This window comes from Tribolium madens, unplaced genomic scaffold (assembly GCF_015345945.1).
Source record: "Tribolium madens isolate multiple individuals breed KSU strain unplaced genomic scaffold, Tmad_KSU_1.1 Scaffold_1;HRSCAF=32;Tcas5.2_LG8, whole genome shotgun sequence".
NCBI lineage: Eukaryota > Metazoa > Arthropoda > Insecta > Coleoptera > Tenebrionidae > Tribolium > Tribolium madens.
In genome coordinates this window covers 6,359,692-6,386,343 of record NW_025400984.1, presented here as the reverse complement: position 1 = coordinate 6,386,343, position 26,652 = coordinate 6,359,692, and the positions used below count along the sequence as shown (strand labels likewise).

Genomic DNA, 26,652 nt, shown 5'->3' with positions numbered 1-26,652 from the left:
AATAGCTGTTGTTAAATGTTTATCTTAGCGGATTTTCTTGCTTTTATAGAAATCGTAGTAAGGAATCTAAATCAATAGCTTGGTATTTTACATTGTTTCGCTGTTGTGGTCACAGATTTGTGTCCACGTAATCGCCGCATTATTTTGTCGTTACAAACCAATCACGCGTCTAAATCAAAAAATAATAGAAAAATTGAAAAGTGCATTCGCGTGAACGTACGCTCGATTTTCACTATCAGATTTCGACCAGTTCCGATTGTGGAGCTAATGACTCAATTGCGGGCGTCATTTTCATTCATTTTCGCCCCTTACGGGGGTCATTGTTTAGTGTTGACGGCGCCCTGAGCAGAATCTATAAGCTTACTGACCCGTTCTGGCACGCAATCCTTCGCATTTCCGCCTTAAATCATGTAACTTGAGGTACTACGGGGCGTTGGTAGCATATTCGCCGGTTGATATTTCATAACCGCGAGGTGGTATGGACAGGTGACGTTTCGGTGGGAATGCAGACGCGAATTAGCATATCGTATATTGATTTTATTTATAATTATGTGCTTGTGAAAAGGATAATAATGCCCTGTGCATCGACCAAGTCGAATCTGATCTCTGAAGGCTTCAATTTTTTGTCTTATCTTCCTTGCATGAGGAAAAACGAATTAAAATTTCCAATAAATTAATGGCAAGTTTGCTGTGTCTTTTTAAGTGGTCATGAATCAATTAAATTGTTTTCGAGTAATTAATGCATTTTTTCATGTTTTGCTATGAATACGAATGACTGCATGCCTATTTGCAATACAAACATTTATGAATCATTTTGCAATCAGTTGTAATTTTAGCCAAAAAGGGCTGTGAAAATTGATTAATTTTTGCAGGTGTGGCTCTAAAACCTGCCATTTTTGTGAGGCATATGGGCCTTAATTCGGCGTGACGAACCAATCAGTAAGTAATTTTTTTTACTAGATTTTTTCGGTGAGACTTTAATTAATTCCAAGTGAATTTAAATTCGAAGCTTCTTGCGGTGTTTGCTTTGTCCCGCTTGTGCAACGTAAGATGCGATAATTAAGTTATGTTGGTAATCAAGTCGCTATTGCCTACTGGGCTTATCTCATTAACTCGCCTATATTTCAATCAACGTTCCAATTTATCACGGAAAAAAAAACTATTAAATTTACCTTTTGTCAAGCGTCGGGTTTTTGTTTCAGACAAATTAAATTTCACCTGACGAAGAAATCCATTACTTTCGATAATAATAATTTCACGATGGGATTATCAATTTAACAGCCGGTAATAAACTCATTTTGTTTATGGACGAGTCGCCCGACTTTTATTGAGTAATTATTTTTAATATGGCGTGTCTGACACCTAGTTTGCCGGAATTGAAAAAAAGTCAATTGCCTATAAAAACCGGCTACCGAAACCGAAATTTTCGAACAGAATAAATCAAAATGCTGCTTTTATCACCCAATTCATTAGTGTTATGACCTCGACTACAAACCTGTAGCATGATAGAAGTCAATTTTCGGTAAAAAAATCAGGGAAATTGTATCAGTGGCCAGTCAGGCGATGTTAAATGTCGAATGTTATTATTTTGAGCGTGTTTGTCCAAAATTTTTTGATAATTACACGTTACAAGACTAGGAAATTGTAGCTTTGGCTTTTAAACTTGTAATAGTAGATGTGATGACATGTATTTATTATTTCAATTTTTACGCAATCTCTTGTTAGTCAAATACCAACTAAATACGTACACTGTTATTAGAAATAATCGAATTTTGTAATTATTTTAAATTAGTCCATCTGTCCATCTGTCACGTGATAACAACATTAAACAATTTTAAGGCTTCAGGTAATTACGAAAACAATAACTTACTAAGCACGTTATGAGTACCTAACCATAAACCATAATTTAAAAAATCCACAAATTATGCAGTAAAATTATTGAATAAAATCTTCAAGAAAGAACAATTTTATCGATGAAATAAATTTGTTTACAGCGATGTGCACGGTTGGAAAAGCTTTAATTATTCATTTTCTTAAGTCTTCTCCAATTATAGACTGCTTTTAATTGCGTGCAAGTTAAATAATAATGCCATAATTTTATGTCTTGTTTTCATGTTATAATTATTTTATTTTCATCATCCATAAAATAATAATGGTAAAGTTTGCGTTTACTTTCAATGTTGTTATTAAGTGACGATTATGCTTGCTTGCATAATAAATTTTGTTAATTATTTCACGGAATCTCAACATTTATGTTTTAATAAACAAATTTTTTATCTAGTAGTAGGTAGGATGTAGTAATTAGTGGTAATACATGAAAATGGTCTTTTAATTATTATTGTTATTATTATTATGCTGTAGATCTAATTGGAATGTATTCATTAATTTTTTATCATGAAACATTAAAATTTGAACTGAAAATTAACTTTAGGAAGAAATCAAACTCAAGTAACTCGAATAAATAATATATTTATCATCATACTTAATTAATTTGATATATTAGTACTGCAGATCACTGATAGGAATACATTCAAAGCTTGATAACAATATTATTCACTTCTATGAAGATGATATTCGTTGTTGTTTTTTCATATTGTCCGATTAAATAATTAACAGTGAATAATTGGTAATATTGTAATCAAGCTTGTGGTACATGAACTTAACTAAAATAGGACGACATGCACGAAGAGTTTTAAGTCTATTCTAAACAATTTGAACTTGCTGGATGTATTGCTGTACTATGTGTTGTTTATTACTAATAATATTAATAAATACAGTACTGGAATGTTTGGGACGTTTATACACAGGGTTGTTTAAACTATATTTACACTTTATATTCAATAAATATGGAAAGATTCCGGCATTTCCGGTAGTATGAATCAAGTTTTTGATATGTGTGTCGAAAAATCGGTCGGAAATGTCGAAATTTCTGGGCATTTCGTTGAGAGGAAAATGTTTCTCGCTGTAGGTCTGTTGTCGCACCCTATCACTAAATATAAAACATTATTGCACAACATGTTTCGTCTCCGAGCATCTTCAAGTATTGAGTAGCGACTCTATACTGAAGGGGTTAAGTCTCCGGCTTTTGTCATCGTGCGAGGCGGCGGTTAAATCCACCCCCGACTCCGAGGAGTACATCCCCTGATCGCTACAAGCGTACGTTTCCGATTCTGCGCCCGAGTCCCCTACCACGTCTATATCGCTATCACTGTCGGCGCCGTCCGCACCTCTCTGGGCCAGATACTCCCTCTTGAGGGCTACGAGGTCGACGGCGATGCCTTTGGCGCGCAGCTTCTTCGCCTGCCGCTCCAGAGCTTTCTGGAGCTTTTTCCGGCGACGCGCCCTTTCGCGTGCCCGCAGCTCGGCGGGAGGAATCGGCTCCCCGGAGCACGATTGGGGGTGAGCGTTGTGAGCGGGTCGTCCGGGGCCTTTTTTTGTGTGCTCCTTCTTGCGCCACTTGGCTCGCCGGTTCTGGAACCACACCTGGAAGAAGACGGCGATTAATTTGTTGGGGATTTTAAAGACCATAAAATAAAATATCGGGTTTATGATAGGTAAGGTTGGAAGTTGACTTGATGAGTTGTAAAATTTGAAAAATTCGATTAGTTGATGGGCCGGGCTTAGCATTCTACGCTAAATGAGCCAAAAAATACTTTGCTGTCCCATGAAATGAAGCGTTTGGAATTAGAGTGGCCTAACCAACAAAATTTATAAACTTAGTTTTAGGTACTCTCAGACTCAGACCTGATTATAATCAGCAAAACACTGGTCTAAGGTTTAAAACAAAAAATCTTAACAGTAAAGTGACTAGACTTAAAACAAAATAAAATTATAAAAGTGAAAATTTTAACTTTTATTAGGATTAGGATTTCACTTAAAGTGGTCACTGTAATTCTCAACGCCTCAAATAGACCTGCATATAACATTTATTACACAAAGGTTTTTGCATACAAAATATTTAAAAGAAAACGGCATGCAAACAAAAAATTATTTAGAAAAAAAAAAAGTTGATTGAGTTCTTTTAACGTAAATTAGTCTTATTTTGAAAAATGTGAAATTAATACAAAAAATCATAAAATCAAGGTCTAAATGTGTTATTTCAGCATGTTTTCTTGCCTTTTATTTTGTGATTGCTGATTATTATTTATTATTATTATTCGTTAAGATCAGGCTAGTTACTATTATCATTTTCAAGTAGTTTACGACCAAAATTTGGTAAGTCTGAACAATTTTCAACATTCCGGGTACTGGAAGCGCTTTAACATTTACACTTTTTTATGTAAAAATTATAGTTCAGATATCTATGCCTATGAGTGTCACTTTTTCATTTTTTTTAACACGGTTTCATTTGTAAAGTTAAAAATATTTATAGATTAATAAAATAAATTTCTCCAAAACTTAAATAAACGAATAATTATGTAAACAATTTTTTAAAAAGCTTTTGTCAAGGATTTTTTGTTTTATTTTCACTTAATAACGTCCGATAAACACCACTGCTATTATAAAATTATCATAGTTTTATTATTATCTTCTCTACAATTATTAGACCCATCCCATCCCATTTCTTTATGAACCTATTTTTATCAGGTCATTTATGTGTTTAGTTTCTGGCAATAGCATTATAAAGATTTGGTGATAAGCTCAATTAGTTTCTTTTTGGCACGAATGTAGCAGATGATTAAATCTGTTGATTTATAAACTGCTCTTGTAAGATGTTTATCTAAAAATAACTGTTTGCAATAAATCGGCTTTCTATTTAAATAATAATTATTTTATCATTATCACTTTCACATTTTCAATACGTCTAGCCTAAAAACATCAAAATATGACTTAAAATACAGTTAAAACTCGATAAAGGAAGATAAATTATTACGATAATGTCGTACCAAGAGTTTGATAAATCAAAAAATACTGTACGTGTATCAAATTAATGTCCATTTCACGACGTTCAAGATTTACACCTTACCGGGAGATAATTATCTTAATTAGCGTTAACCGATCAGAAGAGTGGAAGTTGGTTTTTAATTCTGGTTCAGCACAGATTGTCCGATATTAAGCCTTCCGCGGTCTTCAATTAAATCAGAGAGAATTGACATTTGTAAATGTAATCAGAGTTTGCTATCATCGCATGTCTGGATTATTATTCAAATAAGTTTTTGATTTGTCCGAGGTTACAAAATAATGTTTCCCACATAAGAGAAATGACTACGATCTGTAATTTTTGAAATAGACTGATTTATTGGCGTTATTCTGCCAAAGCTAAACCAAAACACGGCATTCCTCATGTCGTTGATTTGAATTATTGACAGCTTCATGAATTTTAAACAAACCGCTGATGTGAAATTGTTTTCTAAGGTGTCATTGCAAGCAAAATGTAAAATTTACAACCAACGAATTTCCATTTTTCGTTTACTGTTGGCACAACAAATTTTGCACTGTAGCGGTGAAAACGAGGTAACAAAAGTTGCGGATGCACCTAATTGCATATGCATATGATACTAACCTAATTGGAGTCACGCTAGCGTGAGGCGACTACAGACACCGCGATAAACTTTTATTAATAGCAAGTAAACAGATAAAGTGGTTGGTATAATCGAGTCGATTAATAATTTTTCGCGGAAGATACAAATTAGTACTGGATAATGATTTAATAAGTATATTAGAAGAAAATTGTTGGTGGCACGTTATGCAAATGTCGATTACAGGTGCAAGACGTGTTGAGGATTGATAATCGGGCAACGGCGGCAAAATCAAGTTGGTAACAAGTGAGTGAATTTATTCGTCCAATAAAGTAATCATCGCTTTTAATGCAGCGCATATGAAGTCATCAACCTTAGCACAATCAATTTATATGTATATCATGCAATTATAATAAACTACTACCGTGATACTAGAGATGATAGCGCCAAAATGAGCCCTAGGGCGCCGTGTAAACGGTCTATACGCTGCACCAGGCTAGCCACTACACGCCAGTAAGACATACAGCCAACATCACGCCCCCAAATTACCATGTTAATTATAGTGGTGTGCCTTTGGGGTGCTAGCTAGCGTGACGCAGAGCAATATTGGCCAAACTGAGGCTAATTTTCATTAATTCGTGCGGCCGCGTCGCGTTTTCTCTTTTATTTTATCGCGCTACATGCTAATGGGCCAGATAAAGACCCGCGGCACTCACGTGGGGAACAAAACAGAGACGAGCTTTGTTGGCTAAACTGGCAGCTGTAGCGTTTGTTCGTGAGAGATATTTGAGCCTTCACCGACAGGGTTTAACTTTAACCGTGATTTACGGCCAAAGTACCAACAATTAATTCTTTGCGCTTTATCTGATCGCGAGCTGAAATATTAATTGGCCTTATCTTGATAACAATTAGCACGTTTAGCTCGGCTGCCATTACCAACAACTTCTTATCGACAATGTTTCCAACTTTTAAACTAGATAACCACCGGCTCTAGTTCCAACACCCCCTGCAAGTCTGACGCTATTTTTGAATCAATACAACCGCCATTCTTTCACATACTTTCATACTCTTTAAATAATCTCACTATTCTTACAACAAAAATATTAATTTTTGTTTAAACAAACAAAAATAAAGTAAGCAATAAAAAAATTATAAAAGCTTTCCAAACTTGAATTGTTATCAACGTGAGCTTTGTCAGAGCATTTCTAGAAAGGTAATTGAATTTAGTCCTTTGCTAAATTAATTAGTCCATTATGCGGGTCGCAAATAGAAACCGGCATAAAATTGAGACAGTCATCGACGGAGATAAATGCAAAGAGGTAAAGTTTTCCGATAAACGTAGTGAACTTTGCTGAAACCGGAATTTTCCGGCAGTTTTAGATCGCTATCGCATCCCCGGATTGAATTTTGTGGCCATATTATTAGAAACCGCCACCGCTTCGCTTGAAATTAATTTAGATAAAGTCATTAAAATTGATAAACTGTATTACATATTCGTAAATTTGTACCCACGATTAAACTTCTCTCTAATCTAATAGGAAAATAATTACGGAGTTCGAGGCGGCAGTGTGTTACAAAAACCATGTTAATAAGAGCTCTTGTAATATTAAAGTGAGTTACAAACAAGAATAATGGAGAAATAATAACTCATTTAAAATCCATTCTATCGAAACTTGCACACGGAAACTCGTGATAAAAATGCAAATAACAACGATGATTTTTTTCGATTTGTTGGTTATTCTATTTTTCACAGATTTGCGATAAAAGCAAATTTTATTAAAGCGACCGGTTTTTATGACCGCCATAAGCTCGCCGGAAATTTTCATGCTGCAGAACATATTGCTAAAGTTGCCGCCCCGTAATATCAAATTGCTTTTTATTTTGACAAAATATGCACCGCTAAACCAAATTCACAACAATTTGCAAATTACACTATTTACACGATTTTTATACGTTAGCTGAAAATTAAAATTTCTTATAGATTCTAAGCACTGAGTTAAAAAAAATATTTAAAAAAGCCTACCACGTCACGTTTAAGAATATGTGGGTAATTAACAAAAATTCAAAAATCGTTTAACAACAAATTAAATATGAGTTTTATACTTTTTTGGATCAACTTCTTTTATGACAGTAATCTCCTAACATATTTTCATCTCAAAAACCTTTGTGTCGATCTTCGAAAACCCTTCAGATCTTGATGAAAACGCTTACCCTGTTCGTCACTCATGCTGCCCAAGTTTTTTGAAACGATTGAGACAATGAAATGTATTTTAAGACCCATTTATTTATCTGGTGATAATTTTGCAATAATTCAGCAACAATTTGAATTTTAAATCGGAGTTACTTGTGCAGAAAACATCAGGAAAATTATGACGTAATAAAAAAATAACAATTATTTTTGCAAAAAATTAATAATTTGATTAAAGGCATATTAAACAAGTTATTATTTGTAAACTGATGTTATTATTTAACTACAGAATCCTCTATTTTTTTTCTAAAGAGAACGGAACATCTCCGACTATTAAAAAACTCAGATTATCGAAATGATTTATGAAATCAATAAAATCTTAAACTAAAGTTGTATTAAAAGATTTTTAAGTAACTACAGCATGCATAATGTAACACATGTACCTATGTACATACCTACTATAAAACACACACATTTTTAAACTTATTTTCTGTTTTATTTTGATTTGGTCTGTACCACTTTTTTTCCAAAAAAAATTAAAAAGATTATCGCACCTCGAATTTTTTATTGTGAATGAAAACTGCAATGCTTGATTTTTGAAACATGTTTTAGAACATTAAAACCCACATTAAGTTATAGCTTATATGGTTTTAAATAATCATAATCATAAATCACATTTTGTATAAGCGAATTTAATAGAGTTCCTATAACAATAAATAGGTGCCTTTGGCAAAAACGTGTATTAGCTTAGACTCAAGATGCTTTTATTTCTAATGTGCTTGTAAATTGTCTACTTAACGGCAATAAAACGATGCAAAGCTGGTTCTGTCATAATTTTTTATTAAACAAATTTAAAAAATAAGACCGGCGACTGGTGGAACAAATAATAAAGAAATCATTTTGATGAACTTTGGATTTTTTTCCGAGAGGTAATTTGTCTTCCAGTTTCATCTAATCGAATTTTCAGATCAATGCAAATAAAACCGTAATAAGAAAATCACTTTGAAATGCCGCCACCATTTCCCAAACCAATCTCTGTATCGTTTCACGTCCCCCCAGACACTTTCCTTCAGACAAAACCAAACAGGATGTAAACAGCACATGTTTCTGAAAATATCGAGTCCAGAGAGCCAATCGCGTACGATCTGAGGTCAGCAAGGTTGAAAGAGGGTGAAGAAGAGGCTTCCTCCCGAGAGATCGATCGTGAACCCGCAAGATTACACTCTGATACACACTAAACTCGCTATATTGACCGCCGTTCCGGCCACCATAAGCTCACCGATATGTCTATTGTTTTTAAATTGATGGCCGCGCAGATTTAGCCCCAACAGCCTCGTATTATTCAAATCGTTCACCAAGTGTCGGCCGGGGATTTAACGCAATCAAACTCGGAATAACACGAAATGCGGTCTTCTACAGCACGCATGGAAATTTTAATTTTTCTCGTCTCTTTTTGTAAATAATACTTACAGCCACCCTGCTTTCCTTTAAATCTAGTCGCATAGCAAGCGCCTCCCTCATGAAAACGTCGGGATAATGGCTTGCTAAAAAGGCTCTTTCTAATTCTTCTAATTGCCAACTATTAAAATTCGTCCTACTCCTTCTCCTTTTCGAAGCTGCACTTTCAGAATCGGCGCCTTCCCCACTGCTCCCAGCGCCACCTACAACCACAAAAACCCCAAATCAATACAAATAAATTTCAATAAAAAGCCCGCAATGAAATTATGTCGGATTTGCGAAATTACGATCGGCTGGAATAAAACGAGCGATCAATGTTTACGTTCGTATCCAGCATTTATAATTTGTTGTTGTCGAATTGAATCGGTTTCAATTGTCGGTTGATTTATACGATTCGGTGTGTAACTCGGCGTTTCATTGGTCGACGGATATGCAGTAATGCCAACTGCACGGACAAATCACCGTGTTTAGTTGCTAATGCCGGCCTTTATCAATTTGTAACGATTACAGTTAGCACCGTATCATTAACGCTACTAATAGTTTGTTTAGTTTGATCGTTTTTATTGCAACGATTCGATTTGCTCGGTTTTTAATTACAAACGAGGAAAAAAGAGGCTACTATAAAGTGAATAAGAATTGAAAAGTTAAAGTGCAAATGACCGGAAAAAACTAACTTATTCAATTTGTCCAAGTTTTTAAATTCTGCGGTTATAGTTTGAACTTGAGTCAACAAGTAGCAAATTTAATTTGCAACTTTGAGACTTTTTGGAAGAACAATTTTATGGGCACGACATAAAATAATGTGACTAGGGAATTTCAGTTTTTCCAAGTTTTAGATACTCGTAGTGCTTATTATCTTTTTTGTAACTATAGTCTTGATTTTTTTCTATATGATTTTATGCCAAAACCACAGGAAGATTTAACACGACATAAATTTAATGAAACATTACTTATTAGTGAGACATCCACTGACACATACTAATTTGCAACAATACAAGTGTTATCCGAAATTTAACTATACTTAAATTATTCAAAATATGAGATTTTTCTAAGAATTGAGTTTAGTGTGTTGCTATCCTCATAATTTAATTTCCTTTGTTTCAAGAGTAACAAATCGTTTTGTTCATTCCAATAAGCCTGATTTATTTTCTCTTCCTTGCGATTCATTTAATTTCTGGCGTGATTAAGAGCTTTAAGCTCAGACGACACGACCTCATCGAACTCAAGGTGTGTAAGGTCAAAAGCTATAAACGCCTCAAAGTTGCACGTGCACTTCATTTGCGATAATCCTGACAAAAGTTCAGAAATCGAATTTGTGCAAAATAAATCTGACAAAGTAGGAAATTTATTATTCAATTAGGGCGCAATAAACACAATCAGATAAGATTCATACAATTTCCTTGAATATTTTTCGATGTTAGATAAGCGTGCATGTCGAATGCGTATAATTCCATATTTCGTTGACCGCTTCCAAATATGATATATAGATTCAATTCGTCTCGGAAAATAGAATTTTCGAGATAAGTATTGTAAAGGAATCGCGAGGGAATTTCAGCTTTGTATACAGCGTGATTACAGAAGCGAGATTCCGGGCCACCGATTTGATTTATTCAATTTTTGGAATTGCAGTCTAGCCAGACGCTGATATATGGTCAAGATAAACTTCAGTTCAGTTTTATGTACGAAATAGAAATGTGTGCTTGTATGAGAAAGGGAATATATGAGACAACGAGATGGAGTTATGAAATTATGAGGCCTAGACGTTAAATTAAAACTTTTGGACTTGTTTCACATATACAGACGCTTTCTCCTGATTTATCACTACTGCAACGCGAAACTTTTCAACAGACACAATTTAACAGGGAGGGTGAACGCGGGAAGCTGTCTTGCATAGCCCCTTGAAAACTTCCAATGCGGTTAAATTTCTCATATTTCTCCGACAAAATCATTTAAATCTTGCATATTTTACCAAAAAATTAATAATAATCAATGTCTGTGTGACTTATCACATTTAACGATTTACTAATGCTCACATTATGAATACATTTCTTCAGTTTGTTAGCAGACTGAAGCTTCAATTCATGAACTAGAAGACCAACTTGATGAAGCCATTAAACCTCGGTCTGAATTTTTTTGAGAGTACGCCTGAAAGGTATGTTGAGGCTATATTAAAATCCAATTTACTGCTGATTACACATAATTTCAGCCGGCTTCACATTTAGACATGTTTATAACATTATAAGCGAGAATATAACTTAATATTTCAATGCATAAATTTATTCACGGTAGACATCTGCAAATTGACTCAAACAAATTTACGATGAGGTAGATATAATTCGGAATTACGGTGATCGATTCGAATAAAAAGCAACCATACCCTCGAGATGTTTTATTTTAAGCCTTGACATTTACCACAAATATGTGGAATCGATTCAATTGATAATCTTGGCACATGGCTTTCTCTGAATTTAATCCAAGAAACCAATTATGCAAATTGACAACTAAAATCGACCATAAATGTGATTGCAAAACATAGCAATTAAATTCCACCCGATTGTTTACACATACTTTGGAAAAAATGTGTCAAATTGATTAATGGTACGACTATTTCTTTACTGAGTCATTAAATGAAAATTTGATTTAATGTGATTTACAAAAGCACGACTCAATTGAAATCGATTTAAAGAACAGAGTGAAAGATGTAATTTATGTTTGTTTCAAAACATCCAATAAACAGATTATTGATTAAAATTTTCAGAAATTAAAAAAAAAGAGTTAAAACAAATAATGAGTATTAAATTTTATTTTCCACTACAAAGGAATTGTAAAAATTATAATGGCTACTTTCAACGCTTGATCTAAATTATTATTATTTTCCTGACGTTTTTATTAAAACATTAAGGTTTTTGTTACAGAAACAAGTTCTCTTAAGCTTTAGAACGGGTAGCAAAAAAACACTTCTGATTTTTAAATTCAATTAAACTTTATAATCAATTTTTGATTTATAGTTTAAAAAACACATCCATAATTTAAAAAAACAATTTATTTAACGTTATTTTTGAACTCACAAGTATTAACATAAAAAGACGGTCAGGTTGTTAGTTTACTCACCATACAAGTAAAGCAATCTATCAAGCCCGTAACAGGTTCTTTTAAAATTGGTAATTCTTGCAAAGTTATATTGGGTTGATTCCCATTTCATTTAATTAAATTGTGTGCAAATGAAGACATTTATTTTATTTTATTAACAAACTTCCAGTTTATTTATTTATGTATTTTCGTAGAACCGGTTTTAGTCACCGAAAAAATTTACACAAATTTCAGACATAACGACATCGGGAAAAATACGCGCATTTTTTGTTTATTGATATTACAAGTAGCTATGTAACACCTGTCTAACGTCATTAAAATAATAAAATCTGCGTTAACTGATGTTATAATTTCCAGGTGTTATTACAGAGTAATAAAATATGTTTTAGATTGTTTTAAATCCTTTAATTATTGTTAACTACGTCTGACGCCAAGCAACATTATAGTTAATTTTCCTCATTTGCACAATTAAAACATTAAAAATAGTTTGAGCTTTTATAAAAAGCCCATCCAATTTGTTTCAGTCATTACTGTAAATTTCCATATTCTTTACGTATTGAAAATTTCACGAAATTATAGCCGTTCCAAAGCATATAAAAACTTTGAACACCATCATTACTGAAACTGCACGGTTAGTTTATATCAATTTCGTCAATCTCAAACACTTAATAATAAGATAGCAAACCATCGTTTGGTGTATCATTACCATAACATCTCTATTATAATAGTACCAATGTACAGGGCCGTACTTACCGATAAAAATTTTCGCTCGCCCTTATTGTTAACTTTAAACACATAGACACAGTTGTTATTTTAATCACATACCGCATAAAAAGATTAAGAGTTTGTATTTAAATATTATCAAGAAATAATTATAGCGTAGTTGGAAAGCCGGGAGAAACAAGAAAAAGTTAACTTGAAATATGCCTTGAATACATAATTATTGCGAGATAGAATCACTGCAAATTGATTCAGAATCCAGCGACTGAAAAATAACGTAAAAAATATGCTAAATTATTTATCGACTTTAGTAGCTCTTGAATTTTTCATTATGCTTCTGAATTATTGATAAGTGTACAAAAATTTTTTCCAATCTAATTGATTTTAGAGCATAACGTTTTATCGGGGATGCCGCCGCATTAATATTAAAACTGATCAATATGAAAGACCGATTTCAATCTCAAATTTAATGCGAAACATCAAACAAAAAATTGCATTTGGGTTTCAAATGTTTTTGAAAAAAATTAAGGGAATTTTAATTAAATCAACCCCAAGCTCTCCATGAGGAGCGTACAAGCCATTTAGGAGCCACAGAACAGCAACACTCTCCTCCCTCAAACAAGGTTTGCTCTCAGAAGTCCCAAGTTACATTTTTATTTCTTCATGATTTATATTGGTATTAGGCCACTCTACGCTAACCTTCTGATTTGTTCTATACAATAATAATAGAGTCTGGCTGGTAAATGGGACCCGGGGGGGTGATAGCTCAACTGGGGGACGAAGCCCTCACTCAATTTACCGCTACATTATAGCAGCGTGTTGGTTAAAACCAACCTCGAGGGTGCATGTCATTAGTACTCGTAGGATTTCGATGCTAAATGAACGGGAATCAAGAGGCTCCTGATGCTTGTTGTTTACACTGCGATTATCATTTAGTCCACCCCTGTTCAAATGGAATTAACAACGTTTCACAAAAAGTGCAGCAGATAATTTATCAAAATATTTTATTAGGAAATAATGACGTCTGTATTATGACTGAAAGCATTGATATTCTGCGCTAATTATAATTAACAAATAACAATTAATCATGTTTATGGCCCCATAATTAATTACGCTAAGACAAGATCATTATTTTTACTGCTATTATTATGCTTTATTATTATTATACGCGTATCACATGCGCGTAAAAAATTAATTAAAGATTTTTATGTTTCACACACACTGACTGATGTAAAACAGTCAAGATTGCATTTTCGTGCTAAAATTAATAAATTAGGAAAGTTGGTCCGAGACAAAGCGCTGCGTGGGTCTTTTAACCTAATCCGCAACCAATAAATAAAATTAAAAGCGACACGCGTAACAAATAGGGTATTTACCACCGAAAACAAGCTTAATTTCTATTCCAACCCCGTCCGGGTTGGAAAAGTTAACACAGTAGCTTCGTCTCCCCGAAAACCGAAAGTCGGCGGCGATAAGCCTCTCCCATAACAATCTCCGAGAGGAAATCGTACAACGTTTCCGTCTTTCTTCCACCCTTAAATAATGGGGGAAGCGCAAACATTGTTTGTGGGGAAATATTAGATTAACAGTAATTCTAAGCTAATATACTTTGATACGCGTTGAAAGTCGAGCTGATCTCGGAGGGCGGCTTGTAATCCGCGATGAATTTACTCAGAGTGGAAAGATTATTCCATTTTTAAATTTCGTGAAGCGGTTAAATGACGTTTTATACCTATAAAGTTATGATTTATATCGAAATTAAGTTAACAGCTTTACAACCCCCTAATTAAACAAGATGAGTTATTAAAAAATACAAACTTTTTTGTTTCAACCTAAATATGGAAAGTTATTTTACCTTCAGGACCGTACTCAACAACTAGTTAGATAGTTTTTTTCTACATTGTTGTTTACCTTGTTGAATGCAATAAACCATGTTTTCTATCAGTTGCGGCTTTGCAAAGTAATGATTTTTTTTTAATTTTTCATCATTTTATTTATTGAAGTCTTATTATTATACTTGGTATAAATTGCAATATGTGCCATGTCTCCAATAAAAGGGGTTTAATTGTTTTTATACTCTAACAGTGCGATTTATCATTAACAGATATGAAATGACATTTTTGTCTATACATTAGTTGCTTACATAAAGCATCAACTATTTTTTTGTAGACAACAGAAAGCCACGTTCCTCAAAAATCACTATCTAAAACGATACAAATTTTAATGTTTTACTAGTGGTACAGAGTGGTTATAAATGATTTTCATCTAGCCAGCTTTGGAATTTTTTTGCATGTAACTTTATTTTTGCCGCTCTACTTTTTTGAAAGCTCTAGTTCTGTCATTAGTGTCATTTATTAATTAATAATAAATTGTTGTTAATTAAACTTTTATTGTTTCAACTAATTTCCAATAATAATTGATAATAATGTATACTTTGGAAGAAATCAAGTTTATAATTGAAGTCTATTTTCGAAGTGGACGCTTAGTAAACGGCGATTTTTTAATTTTGAGTTAAAATAAGTAGGTACCCCTATTTTCGTAAAGCGGCATTTTTTATTTTACACGGAAAATTCACAGCTGGCCAGATGAAAATCATTTATAACCACTTTGTATAAAATGTCGCGTACAATGGGAGCAATATCGACCATAACACAGGCCTGCAAATTTTATTTTTTTTAGATATTCTCCGAGGTTTTATAACTCTTACTCGTACGTATTTTTAGACACTTTTTTTTTCTCTATTCGCTTTAGGTTGTAAATCCATGTAACCTACGAGTATACGAGTATGTAATCGAATCAAAATCATTGCATATTTCTAACTTTTTTTACACTTCTTTTTCTTTAATCAGACAAACTGTAAGAATGCTTGGGGGCTTAAAACACCGCAAAAATGTATAAAAAAATATTTAAGTATTTCTGTCAAGTTCCCTTGAACTTATATAAGCTGTAAGACGTTTTCTTCGACTTTCTATATCTTTTTAAACTTTGATTATTGTAGTAGTTGTGGTAGTATTTTTTTAACTAATTTGAACTCAAATGATGCATTATGTTTTTACTATTTTTTTCGACTTCAACGCCCAAAAATACAGGGTGTCCCACATAAGAATTTGGATCTAATATCTCTATTATTTGCCAACAGATTCTAACGCAATTTAAAATGTAGAGTGCGCCAGAACTCGCGCCCCAGAGAAAAATTATTTCAAGTAAGATAAGATACCAGGAACATGGAAAAAATGTTTAAAAAATTCTATCTGTCAAAAAATTTTGACATATTTTTTGACATTTGACATTTTTTTATGTCTATTTAATGATACTGATGATCTTGTTTTTTTTACAATTATTTAGTAAAGATAGAAAAATTTTGCCCATAAAAGCCACAAATAACATTGAACAAAGTTACAATTTAGGATACAGCTTCCTTGTTTCCTCTTATAATAACCTGTAGCAAAAAAACTTGGAAAATTATTTTTCCAACAGAAATAAATGGAGTCAAAGTGCAAAATTTAAACTCGAAATTTTTATAGATAAATTTTTTTTAACATTTTTCCATGTTCCTGGTATCTTACCTTATATGGAATTTTTCTCTGGGGCGCGAGTTCTGGCGCATCCCTGTATAGGTAGTAGGTAGAGATTAATATCACAACACTAGTTCTTAAAATGTAATTTTCCTTTTATTTAAATATTAAATTATTAATCGCCAATAAAAATGCCATAATCAAAAATCTGTCTTTGAGAGAGGTCCCGCTTCCAAGAAAAAAGATTAAAATTGTGTAGAAAGTATCTGAAGATGCAAAAACGTGGACGGCTATAAAAAAATTGTTTCTCTAACTTTAAAAAACTAGTAACGTAAATTAGGAACTGCATTTATTGGGCTAATCAGTTCCTTACAACAAAAGATGCTCACCATTGGCATCGTTTGGTTCTAAAGATTCTAAAGGTTTTCTAAGTTAATTTACTACAGGTTTTCAGGATTGTACATACAAAATGTTACTTGGAGACGTTTTAGCGTTAACTTTGATACAATTCTTTCACAAATTAGGTCAAAATTTTAATGACATAATCGACGTATTTCTGCTGATTGAGACAAGAAATTTATTTCTTTTATGTGTCTATTTTTTAGTGTTTAACAATATAATGGTAGCTTCGCTTAATTTTAATTGAGAAAATATGTGTTAAAATTATATTTTTTATCTTAATGTAATTTTATTAATACTAACTTACGTGAGAGACTCTGTATATCTTTGTTTTAAAAAATAACCACAAAAGGAATCAAAAACAATGATAGTTTATTTAATTTAATTTAGTTTCTACAACAAAATCTGTTATTGTATCCACTTTTATATAAAATAAAATTATTATTATTATTAAAAGATCGTAAGAAGTGTCAAGGAACTCTGCAATTGATAGGATGTAGGGCTGATTGCAATTTATTGGAATTATTTTCTTTAAATAATAACAATAAACTGCGAACCTGTCGAACCGCAAGCGGTTAATTAAGTAATAAAAATGGTTGTGAGGCGAACCGTAATTAAACCATTCGAATGTCGTGAAATTTGACATTTAGCAATGAATTATAGGTATGAGACCGTAATTATGCATCCAACGCTACTAATTATTAGGTTGATGTTACGCATTAAATATTTTTGTATTATAATAGGTCTTGGGGGTAAGTAAGCTGGTTAAATTTTACCACAATACCAAACTTAACAGTTTAATAACTAGGCTTAAATATCTTCAGCAAGTTTTAAAGTCGTTTCCAAACTTTAAAGTGGCGGTTTCTAAGAATTCTAAGTACTACATTCAACCATACAGCATGTCCTAAAAATAAGTTACGATACAAATTTGTGTTTTTTAAATCAATTACTGTATGTTTCTTGGCATTTTTGAATGTAGCCTTTTATAACAATGTTTTTACGCTAAACTTTTATTAGTCGATTTCGCTTAGTTTTAGAAATAAGACGGTTTCTTTGACGAAAACATGCACTTTTTACAATTTCATTACACAAAAATTAAGACAGCTAGAACAATTTTTTTCTTACTTGTGCAAAGAAGAACGTACAGAATTTTAAGCTATAACAATTTTTTGGTGTTTTGTGTTTGTAAAGAGTGAAAAATGAAGAAGTTTGTTAAAAGTTAAATAACTTAAAAAATTAAAATGGAATACCTTATTTTTTATTATTGCATCTACTAGATTGCTAAATTGTCTATCTAAAAAAATAAACTTTTAATGTATAGAATTGCTAAATAAAAAGATATTTAACATTCAATATTAATTGTAGCAACAATGCCTATTCATATATGAACATTGTTGATACTATATGGCAACCATAGTAATGCCATCATCTGTTGATTTATCCGGAGATTGTAAAAGTTGACATAAATACGGAAATTCAAATTATTTTATTGTAAAAATAAAGAATAATAGATTTAGTTTAACACAAATGTGATTATTAAGTGATATTTCTTCCATCTCTTGTGCAACTGTGCACTTTTTGGCTACTGAAACAATAGTAGGTGCCTAACTATTTTTATTCACAATCACTAATGTAATATACCGATTACTAACCTTTTAAAGGTTGAGAAACACATCATTAAATCTCATGAGGAGTAATAATATTACTTTTCTTGGGCGGTAAAATTACAAAAATACCGGGATTTTTTTCTTTCAAATTGTCAAGTTAGGCATATTATTTTGCTAAATTATTATTCAAGTGCTTCTGTAGCAGTTTCTCTTACTTCTGGAGGAGCGCACTGCTCCATTTCAACAAATTTTAATATCAGATTCACACATTATTTCAATATTTTTTTGACATTTGTGAAATGTCAAAAGTCAAACGCAATTTGGATGGCCCACCACGTTTGGCCCTTAACTTTGTTAAAATTTTATTTTATTCAAATTTTTTTATTAAAAATAATGTGATTGTGAATAAAATAGTATACAAACCTCGGTGGTAGTGGCATTACCCCTTGTGCTTTATCCGTATACATAAGCACTCGGGGTAATGAATGCCATATTTACCACCTCGCTGGTAATGTACTATTTTTAATGTTTAACGTTAAATATTGTTTTACTTATTGATTATAAACACCTAAAAATAAATAATTTTAGAAAAACAATTTAATAATCTTTTATATGCAAAAACAATTTAAATTTTTTAAATTATTGAACTTTTAACAAACGTCTTTATTTTTTTATCTTTGCAAATGCAACACACTAAAAAAATGTTACAACCTTATAACTTGTCTTCTTCTTTGCGGTAGTTAAAAAAATATTTCTAGATGTCTTAGTTTTTGTGTAATAAATTTTTAAAAAGTGCATGTTTTCGTCAAAAAAACCGTCTTATTTTTAAAACTAATCAAAATCGACCAATAAAAGGTTATCTTACAAACATTGTCAAAAAAATCTACATCCAAAAACGCTAAGAAACATGGTTTTTATTTAAAAAAACACAAGTTTGTATTGTAACTTATTTTTGGGACACGCTGTATACTTGAAAATAATTTTAGGCGATAGACTAGATTAGTATCTATCAATGTCCTATATATACTTTTTTTAAATTTTACCATTTAAAGGTCACTATAATAGACTTTTTCAACTCGCTGGGACACTATAGTTAGGATTTTTAGAGCACACATTTATGATAAAAGAAAAATGAATATTGAAAGAAAAACACATTAGCAGCAGTTCCAATTTTAATTAACCATGTATTTACTGTGTAATATTTTACTTTGCAGTTACGTTTCTAATTAAACCAACTGCTCTATTAACGTGTCGACCAGTATTTTTTATGGAGGACAATGTCGTTATCCTCCTGTATACACAGTCGTAATTTACAATGCGGTTTCCGGATCATTTTAAAAAATCAATTTTCCGTGTCATTAGTTTTAGGTGCTAAGTCTGTAGAACCGGTTCGTTGATCCCCCATTTCACCTAGGGGGAGTTTCCTATTATCGCAATAAATTCGAAATCATTGAAAAATATTCAAAACAACGAGAAATTGTTACTTTTCCCTTATACAGCCTTGGTTTCGAATGTAGCTAGCAATATCTGTTAATTATATTATAAATGATAGTGTTGTTCGGATCCATTTATTATTGCTGTGGCACTTGACAACGTTGACTTTAATTGAACTGAGTTCGCATGGCGTTGTATACGTGACTGTATTATTATCATTTCAATTATGCCTGAATTGATAATGCTCGTGTTCGATTTATGTAGGCCGGAATATCTTCCAATGTCACTGGAAAATCGTCCATGCAAATGAATGTTTGCAATTTCCGACTGGAAACAAAACAACGCACAAAAATAACAACAAAAATGGGTATATAATAATAATAACCACATTTTAGCAATTTTGATAATGAAATAAAATAAAAAAGTTTAAAAGCCTTCGTAAAAAAAACAGAAAACCGGTACAATAAAGAAAGTTGTCATTGTCGCCCGTTGCGTTAACAATAGAATTCAATTAATTCAAGGAAATTGGTGTAAAAAATTAGCTTGGCTTGTATTGATTCAACAAAGGGCTGTAAACAGGTTATCAGTCCTTGCATTAATGTAAAACACTGGGATTTATTTATTTAAATGGATTATTGTAGCATGTTTTCTAAAAGATTGCATTCCATAAATCACAAGCAGTTTAAAAATTGCGTTCGTGTGTTGTGGTTGTGGCATAAATGTTTTGTATTGTGCTTTAATTAATAACAGCAAATTATTTATGTATCTGCCTTGAAAAGTTTTAAATTAACACATTTATGGTTATTTTAAATTACTAGTGGAAAAGTTAAAGACAGACATTACGTTAAGTTTAACTTGTAGACAGTTTGATTGATTATTTCCTTTCTAGCAATTGTAAAGATGTCATAAGAAATTTTTCAGAAAGAAAACAGTTTGTAGTACAACCAAATAAAAAGCCATACAAAAGCATTTTTTGAAACATTTTCAGAAATAATTTTCAGGTGTGTGTTTAGACACGTCTTGGTAATAAATTATGCGGTAAAGTTTCTATCTAAGTTTGAATCTTTAAAACACTGTTCTACATCCAAGGTAAAAATTGCTGTTATTAAAGTATATCGTAGCTAGTTAAGTTATTTTCTCCATAGTTTAACGTGATAGATTTGAATTTTAAAGATAAAATTCTATTATAATGCTGTTACGACAGTGATAAATATCAGATAACATGTGTCCCAGTAACCTTTTCTTTCGACTATCAAGATTGAAAATGTTTTAGAATATTACAACAATGGGAGGTTAATTTCGAGGTTGGTGTAAGATGATTTCATTTTTTAAGTTAACTTTCTTTAATTATCACTTTTTGTTAATTACATCCTACTTTTGTAAAAATAATATATTGAGATGCAAAATCTAATAACAAAGCCTAGTTATAATAAAGTAATAGAAAAACAATTAAGTCGAGAGCGGAATACTAAAATTCATATTATCTCAGCCATACAACTAATTTTTAATTTACACTTTAACCGGAAATTAGTGATTTATTTTTTAATTTCTAGCCATTAGACGCCGTTTTAATGATAGTTTAGTAGCGATGTTTTACTATAAATTAATTTTATGGCTACTCATTACTTTTTTTGTCGTAACCGTATAGTTCTGTTCTATACAGTAATAATAAAAGCATTATTTTTTAATTCCGACATACAAGCGAATCAAGTGATGATTTAGCGATTTATAACTCAAATTATTTGTATGCTGTGATTTAAAAACTTGTCGCATTTTAAATCAGAAATCTCATCTCCATGAGAATGCGATTTATCACTCCAATCAGTGTGGATTTTTAATTAAGAATTAATTTCGGCGGTTTGGTGGCCTTGAGGAAGAATTTTTTAGGTCAGGTTTGCGCTGTGCTTATAGAAAATTAAGTAGCTTAATTCCGTAGACTTAATAAGAAACTCTTTTGGTGATTGTAATATGTAATTAGAAAAAACACAATTTAATTACAAAAGTTAGTGGCTTTAGAAAATAAGTTGGCAACAGTGAAAAGTATATCGAGCAGAAGATACAACACACTCCAGCTCCAGTTTCTAAAAACATAGGTATTTAACGGAAAAACAAATTTAAACCTCGGTTAAACCGTGACAACACCAACCAGATTCACGTTACCTTAGCAACCAACGATTGAACAGTTAAATTTTAACTGATGATGTTTAATCGAGCTAGAAAATTGGCCTAAGCCAGGCTTCTATATCTATCATTTAGTATTGTCAACTTAACTTCAAAATCAAGAGCCAATTAGATCGCAAATTCAGTGGATGACATTTGGCAGAATATATCATATCATTAAAAAAATGTAAAAGCTGTGACGCTATAGGTACACACCATACATATATTTTCTAAACATTATTGGTAATTTACAAGTTTAATTGAATTTTTTTTTTAATCACAGGCAACTTCTAATACCTAAACCGAATTTAGTGTTGTGTTTTAGGCCACTGTTGGTTTTTGTGATTATTTATATTTTATTTTGATTTCTATTTCCTATTATTTTTATAATAATAAAACGCTAAGGTTAATTTTTTATGATGACTAGGAAATTTATTATAAATATAAGTTTTAACAAAAAAATTACTTTATAGTACTGTCATATTAGGTTTTTTCTAAAATCGGAGTTTTAATTATGTATATAAAAATTTTAAATACCATGCATTTAAGCACACTTAGAAATTGATATTACATTTAAATTTAATCTGAGATAAAACTAAATAAGGCTGTGTACAAATTTAGGTATTTACCTAAAACAATGAAAGTTAGTGTAGATATTATTAATTGCTATAGAAACAGTATGCACCCGTAAAAGTATACATACTTGTTAACGGACTGTTTCGTTCACTTTATTGACAATTAAAAAACATTTTAGATAAACAACTAGAAAAAAAGATTTTCTCTTTTAGAATAAAACTACAAAAAATTAGCAAACTTGTATTTGGAGGCCAAAACAGTCAATTTCTTAATCAAAAAAGATTAATGTAATTAATTGATGTTTTTCGAAATAAATGTGTCGTTTTCCTAATTTACATTTTATTTCACTGAATTAAGATTGATACTTTCTGAACTTTTTCAAAATTTCAAAATCCAAATTAGTTACTTACTTTTTGAGTAACAATTACTTAATCTAAACTACAACTTTACTTTTGTAACATATAAATTAGCAATTTTTAATCATAGTTAATTTTTTTAATACGTACATACAACAGAGTGAATATAAAGTAGGAACTAAGCGGTTTTTTTTTAATCATTTGTAATAATTAATATGCATTAAAGTAATATAAAAAATGTGATCGTATTTTAAGAACGAAATTTTGTTTTGTTTTTGAGTTACCTATGCGATTTTTTTGTCAAAATTGCAATTTATGTAAGAAAAAATTTGAAAAAAGAAAATATGAAGTTGATAGTTGCAATCCTTAGATCATAACCTTTGTGAGAAAAATGGTTTTATAGTGGGTTGCCATTTAAAAAAAATAAAAATTTGTAGAACTCAAAATAAAACAAAATCTCGAAAAAATTTATTCTTGATAAAACGTCACATTTTTATAGTACTTTATCATTCATTAATTAGTTTCTCCAAAAAATTAATAGTTTAAGCAAAAAAACGTTTGATTCCATACTTTTAATTCACCTGGTATACCTAATGATACATAAATAATTTTTTTTATGAATTTCCTCTAAACAATCAGTAGATACTTTCAAGAGCAGTTTTAAAAACATGTAATTTCAAACTTGTTATCAGGGTTTTTACATTTTTCAATGCAAAACTATTCATTAAATTCACTACTGTATGCATAAGTATACCTGCACCTTATAAAACGTAGTCATTAATGTTTTCCCATTTATTTATTTAGTTGAAATTATACATAATATTGTGTTTTAAAATTTTCTGTTATCATTGTAACCCCTGATAAACTTTTAATACTACATTTTTCTAGAAAATATCTTTTAAAACATTTGGAATTTGCAATGACATATTTAATTTTTGCATGTCATAGGTGTATAATTTTTTATTTTTTAAGATGATGTTGGAACGGAACTTAAAAAATCTTTCGTATCTTTCTTTTCGTTAGTAATTAATAGTTGATGTACCCACATGTGGTTCGTTTAGAAAATTATTACATTTTCTTATTATTACTCATATTTATACTTTCTTTTTTTGCTTCTACGTGATTACTAGGTACTAGGTATCATTTATTATTTTTTTTATTTTTTATTATTATACAGCGACATTTTTTTGCTCTGAATATGTATTTACATATTTGTTATGATCAATTTGAAAAAGCACAAATGCATGGTACTATACGAGTATTGAGTATTGCAACACAACGAATTGAGATATAGGAACTCTAATTCAAATGAGTATAAATAAGGCATCAATATAATCACGTACACTGCAAAAATTAAGTAACATACTTTTTGTAACTTTTTCAATGTGTAAATTTGTCTTTTTTGAAGTTTCAAAGTGTTTTTAGAAAAGAGGATATATTCCCTTATTGTTCCCATCTCTAACCCTTGTTCAGTTTTGTTTTTGGCATTTTTACTATTTTAACACTGACAAAGTTTATGTCATGCTAATGCCCACTTAATCTAGCAAAAAGCAGTGTACGCGATTTTATTGTTTGCCACTGTACCTATACCTAAACCTACACTACCGCTCACGAAAGAATAGACACTAGGTAGAGGTTAAGTATAGAATAGCTGCAAGTTAGACTTGCTTTGCCTCCTCATATGTGCATTTTATATACCTAACTATTTGTTTTTTCATTAATAAAGACCATTTATTATTATCAATTTATTACCTATTAGGTATTTCTCCTCAATATTTCGTTCATTTTCAAAAGTCTTTCAGAGAATCGTTTTGTACAAATGTGCTTTTTGGGCAAATCGACGCTTACCTTTTCCGGTATGCGTCTCACTGCCGCTATCTTCAGACGGCGGCCCCGGCGGAGCCCTGATCCCATGTCCCAAACCCGGTGGATACCGTGGCCTGTTGAGAGGCGCGAAAGCCCCCGGCATCCCCAGCAGACTCGCAGCGCCGGGGAACTGCAATAAGGGGGCCCACGGCGGCCGCGGCGCCAAATGTGCCGCCGCCGCCGCATATAACTGCAAAGGTGGCGGCAACACCCCCGATTCTAACACCATTTCGTGAGGGTTCACTGTGAGGGCGCGAATCAGTCAATCACTAAAATCACATGTGTCTAAATCCATGTTTGAGTCACTGGACATCCACCGACCAACACCGAGTCATTGTGAGATCTACACAAAACTCCGGGAACACTCAATCCCGGAATTCACCGATTTTCATTTTTTTCGTTGTTCATTTGTTTACACACACACACTGAATTTGTTAAATTTCGTTGTTTTGAGTTAGTCCATGTGCACTAGGTTGCGTGTCTGTTTCCAGTGCTTGTTGGAGGTTCACTAACCATAACATTGTATAGGTTCGTGTAGAGGGCGTAACGGTTGCCACCTTTTATTTGGCTATATTGTGATTGGTTTGCGGAGAGACCGCCTTTCATGTTCTCCCGCCCAAATTGCTGAATATCATTAGTGAAGTATGGGGTGATGCCAATATGTTCCTGTTATTTATTGTTTAGGGTTTGATGTGTTTTTGGTGTAGTTGAATTTGGATTTTTATTATTTTTTGATGGATTGATAGCGGCGCTCTTTTGTGATTTATCGTTAATTAGATTTTCCGTTTTAATATGGAAAATTTTCATGACTAGTTTTTGAACACGAATTCATTTTTCGTGTGATACAACACTAATTTAGTAATTTGTCATTTTTATTATGAATAATTATCATATAAAGTTGTTTGCCATTTGATACGATAAGACGACCTAATTTTGTTCACTTTATACATTTTGAATTTTAGGTAAAAATCCACTTTTCGTTAATTATCTTTATCTGTTTAGTAATTTATGTTGTAAGTCCAGTAGGTACGTTAAATGTTTGAGTACGAATAAAATTTAAAAAAAGTGAGATTAAAAAAAATCAAAAATGACATCATAAACGTTGGTATATAATGTCAAAATGTAGCAATTACAAATATAAAATTGGCCTGTTCGAAGATTTAAAAACAAAGATTTGAATATTTAGCGTAACTTTAGGTTTATGCTCTATATTTTTTTTTTGTTCATAATACACTGTCAATTTTAAAAGTTGCAATCGGCAATATCTCAACAAAAAAAGTTACTGAGAATCACTCAAAACCGTTTTGATTGTTCTTAGGGGGAATCAAAATCACATGGTAAATGACGCACCTCCACCCACCTTTGAATAGGTATAATAAAAAAACTAAAAATTTAAAGTCTTTGTTTTTGAATAATTGGAAAAACGGCTTTACCAAATAGTCTATTGTTAATATTTTTGAAAAGCGCTTGTCATGAGTTTTCCAACGATGTATCGCAAGTAGGAAAAAATTTTCCTGTGGCTTTAAGGGTGGGTGGAGGTGCGTCACTTAGGTACCATGTCTAGAAACCACCGAAACGGTTTTGAGTGATTCTCAATAACTTTTTCAGTTCTAGAGATATTGTCGATTGCAAGTTTTAAAATTGACACCCGGTATGTTACGAGTACTGCTGATTATTTTTTTTTTTGGCTTTCGACAACATGTTGTCAGAATTTTTTTTTCTATGACAGAAGTTCGTTTTTCTTTTGGTTTTGGACTTTTTGTAATTTTTCTTTGCTTTTTAAATTTCATCACTTTGACGGTTTTATTTTTTGACAACAGTGTC

The 26,652-nt window shown here is 31.8% G+C and overlaps 1 protein-coding gene across 1 annotated transcript; it reads right to left on the bottom strand.

Annotated features, from left to right (window-relative positions):
* Positions 1–2,453: 2,453 nt before the first annotated feature.
* LOC123016371 (homeobox protein unc-4-like) lies at positions 2,454–25,319 on the bottom strand. Its single transcript, XM_044416726.1, has 3 exons — positions 24,811–25,319; positions 9,118–9,308; positions 2,454–3,483 (listed from the first exon to the last, which is right to left on the bottom strand). Exons 1-3 carry the CDS (start codon positions 25,055–25,057, stop codon positions 3,037–3,039), a joined length of 885 nt encoding a protein of 294 aa, XP_044272661.1. The 5' UTR covers positions 25,058–25,319; the 3' UTR covers positions 2,454–3,036.
* Between the last annotated feature and the right edge of the window lie 1,333 nt (positions 25,320–26,652).

Coding starts and splice junctions, on each gene's coding strand:
- LOC123016371 (XM_044416726.1), bottom strand. CDS start 25,057: ATGGTGTTAGAATCGGGGGTGTTGCCGCCACCTTTGCAGTTATATGCG. Junction 9,309..24,810: donor TGAGACGCATACCGGAAAAG/GTAAGCGTCGAT, acceptor TTGTGGTTGTAG/GTGGCGCTGGGAGCAGTGGG. Junction 3,484..9,117: donor TAAAGGAAAGCAGGGTGGCT/GTAAGTATTATT, acceptor GTCTTCTTCCAG/GTGTGGTTCCAGAACCGGCG.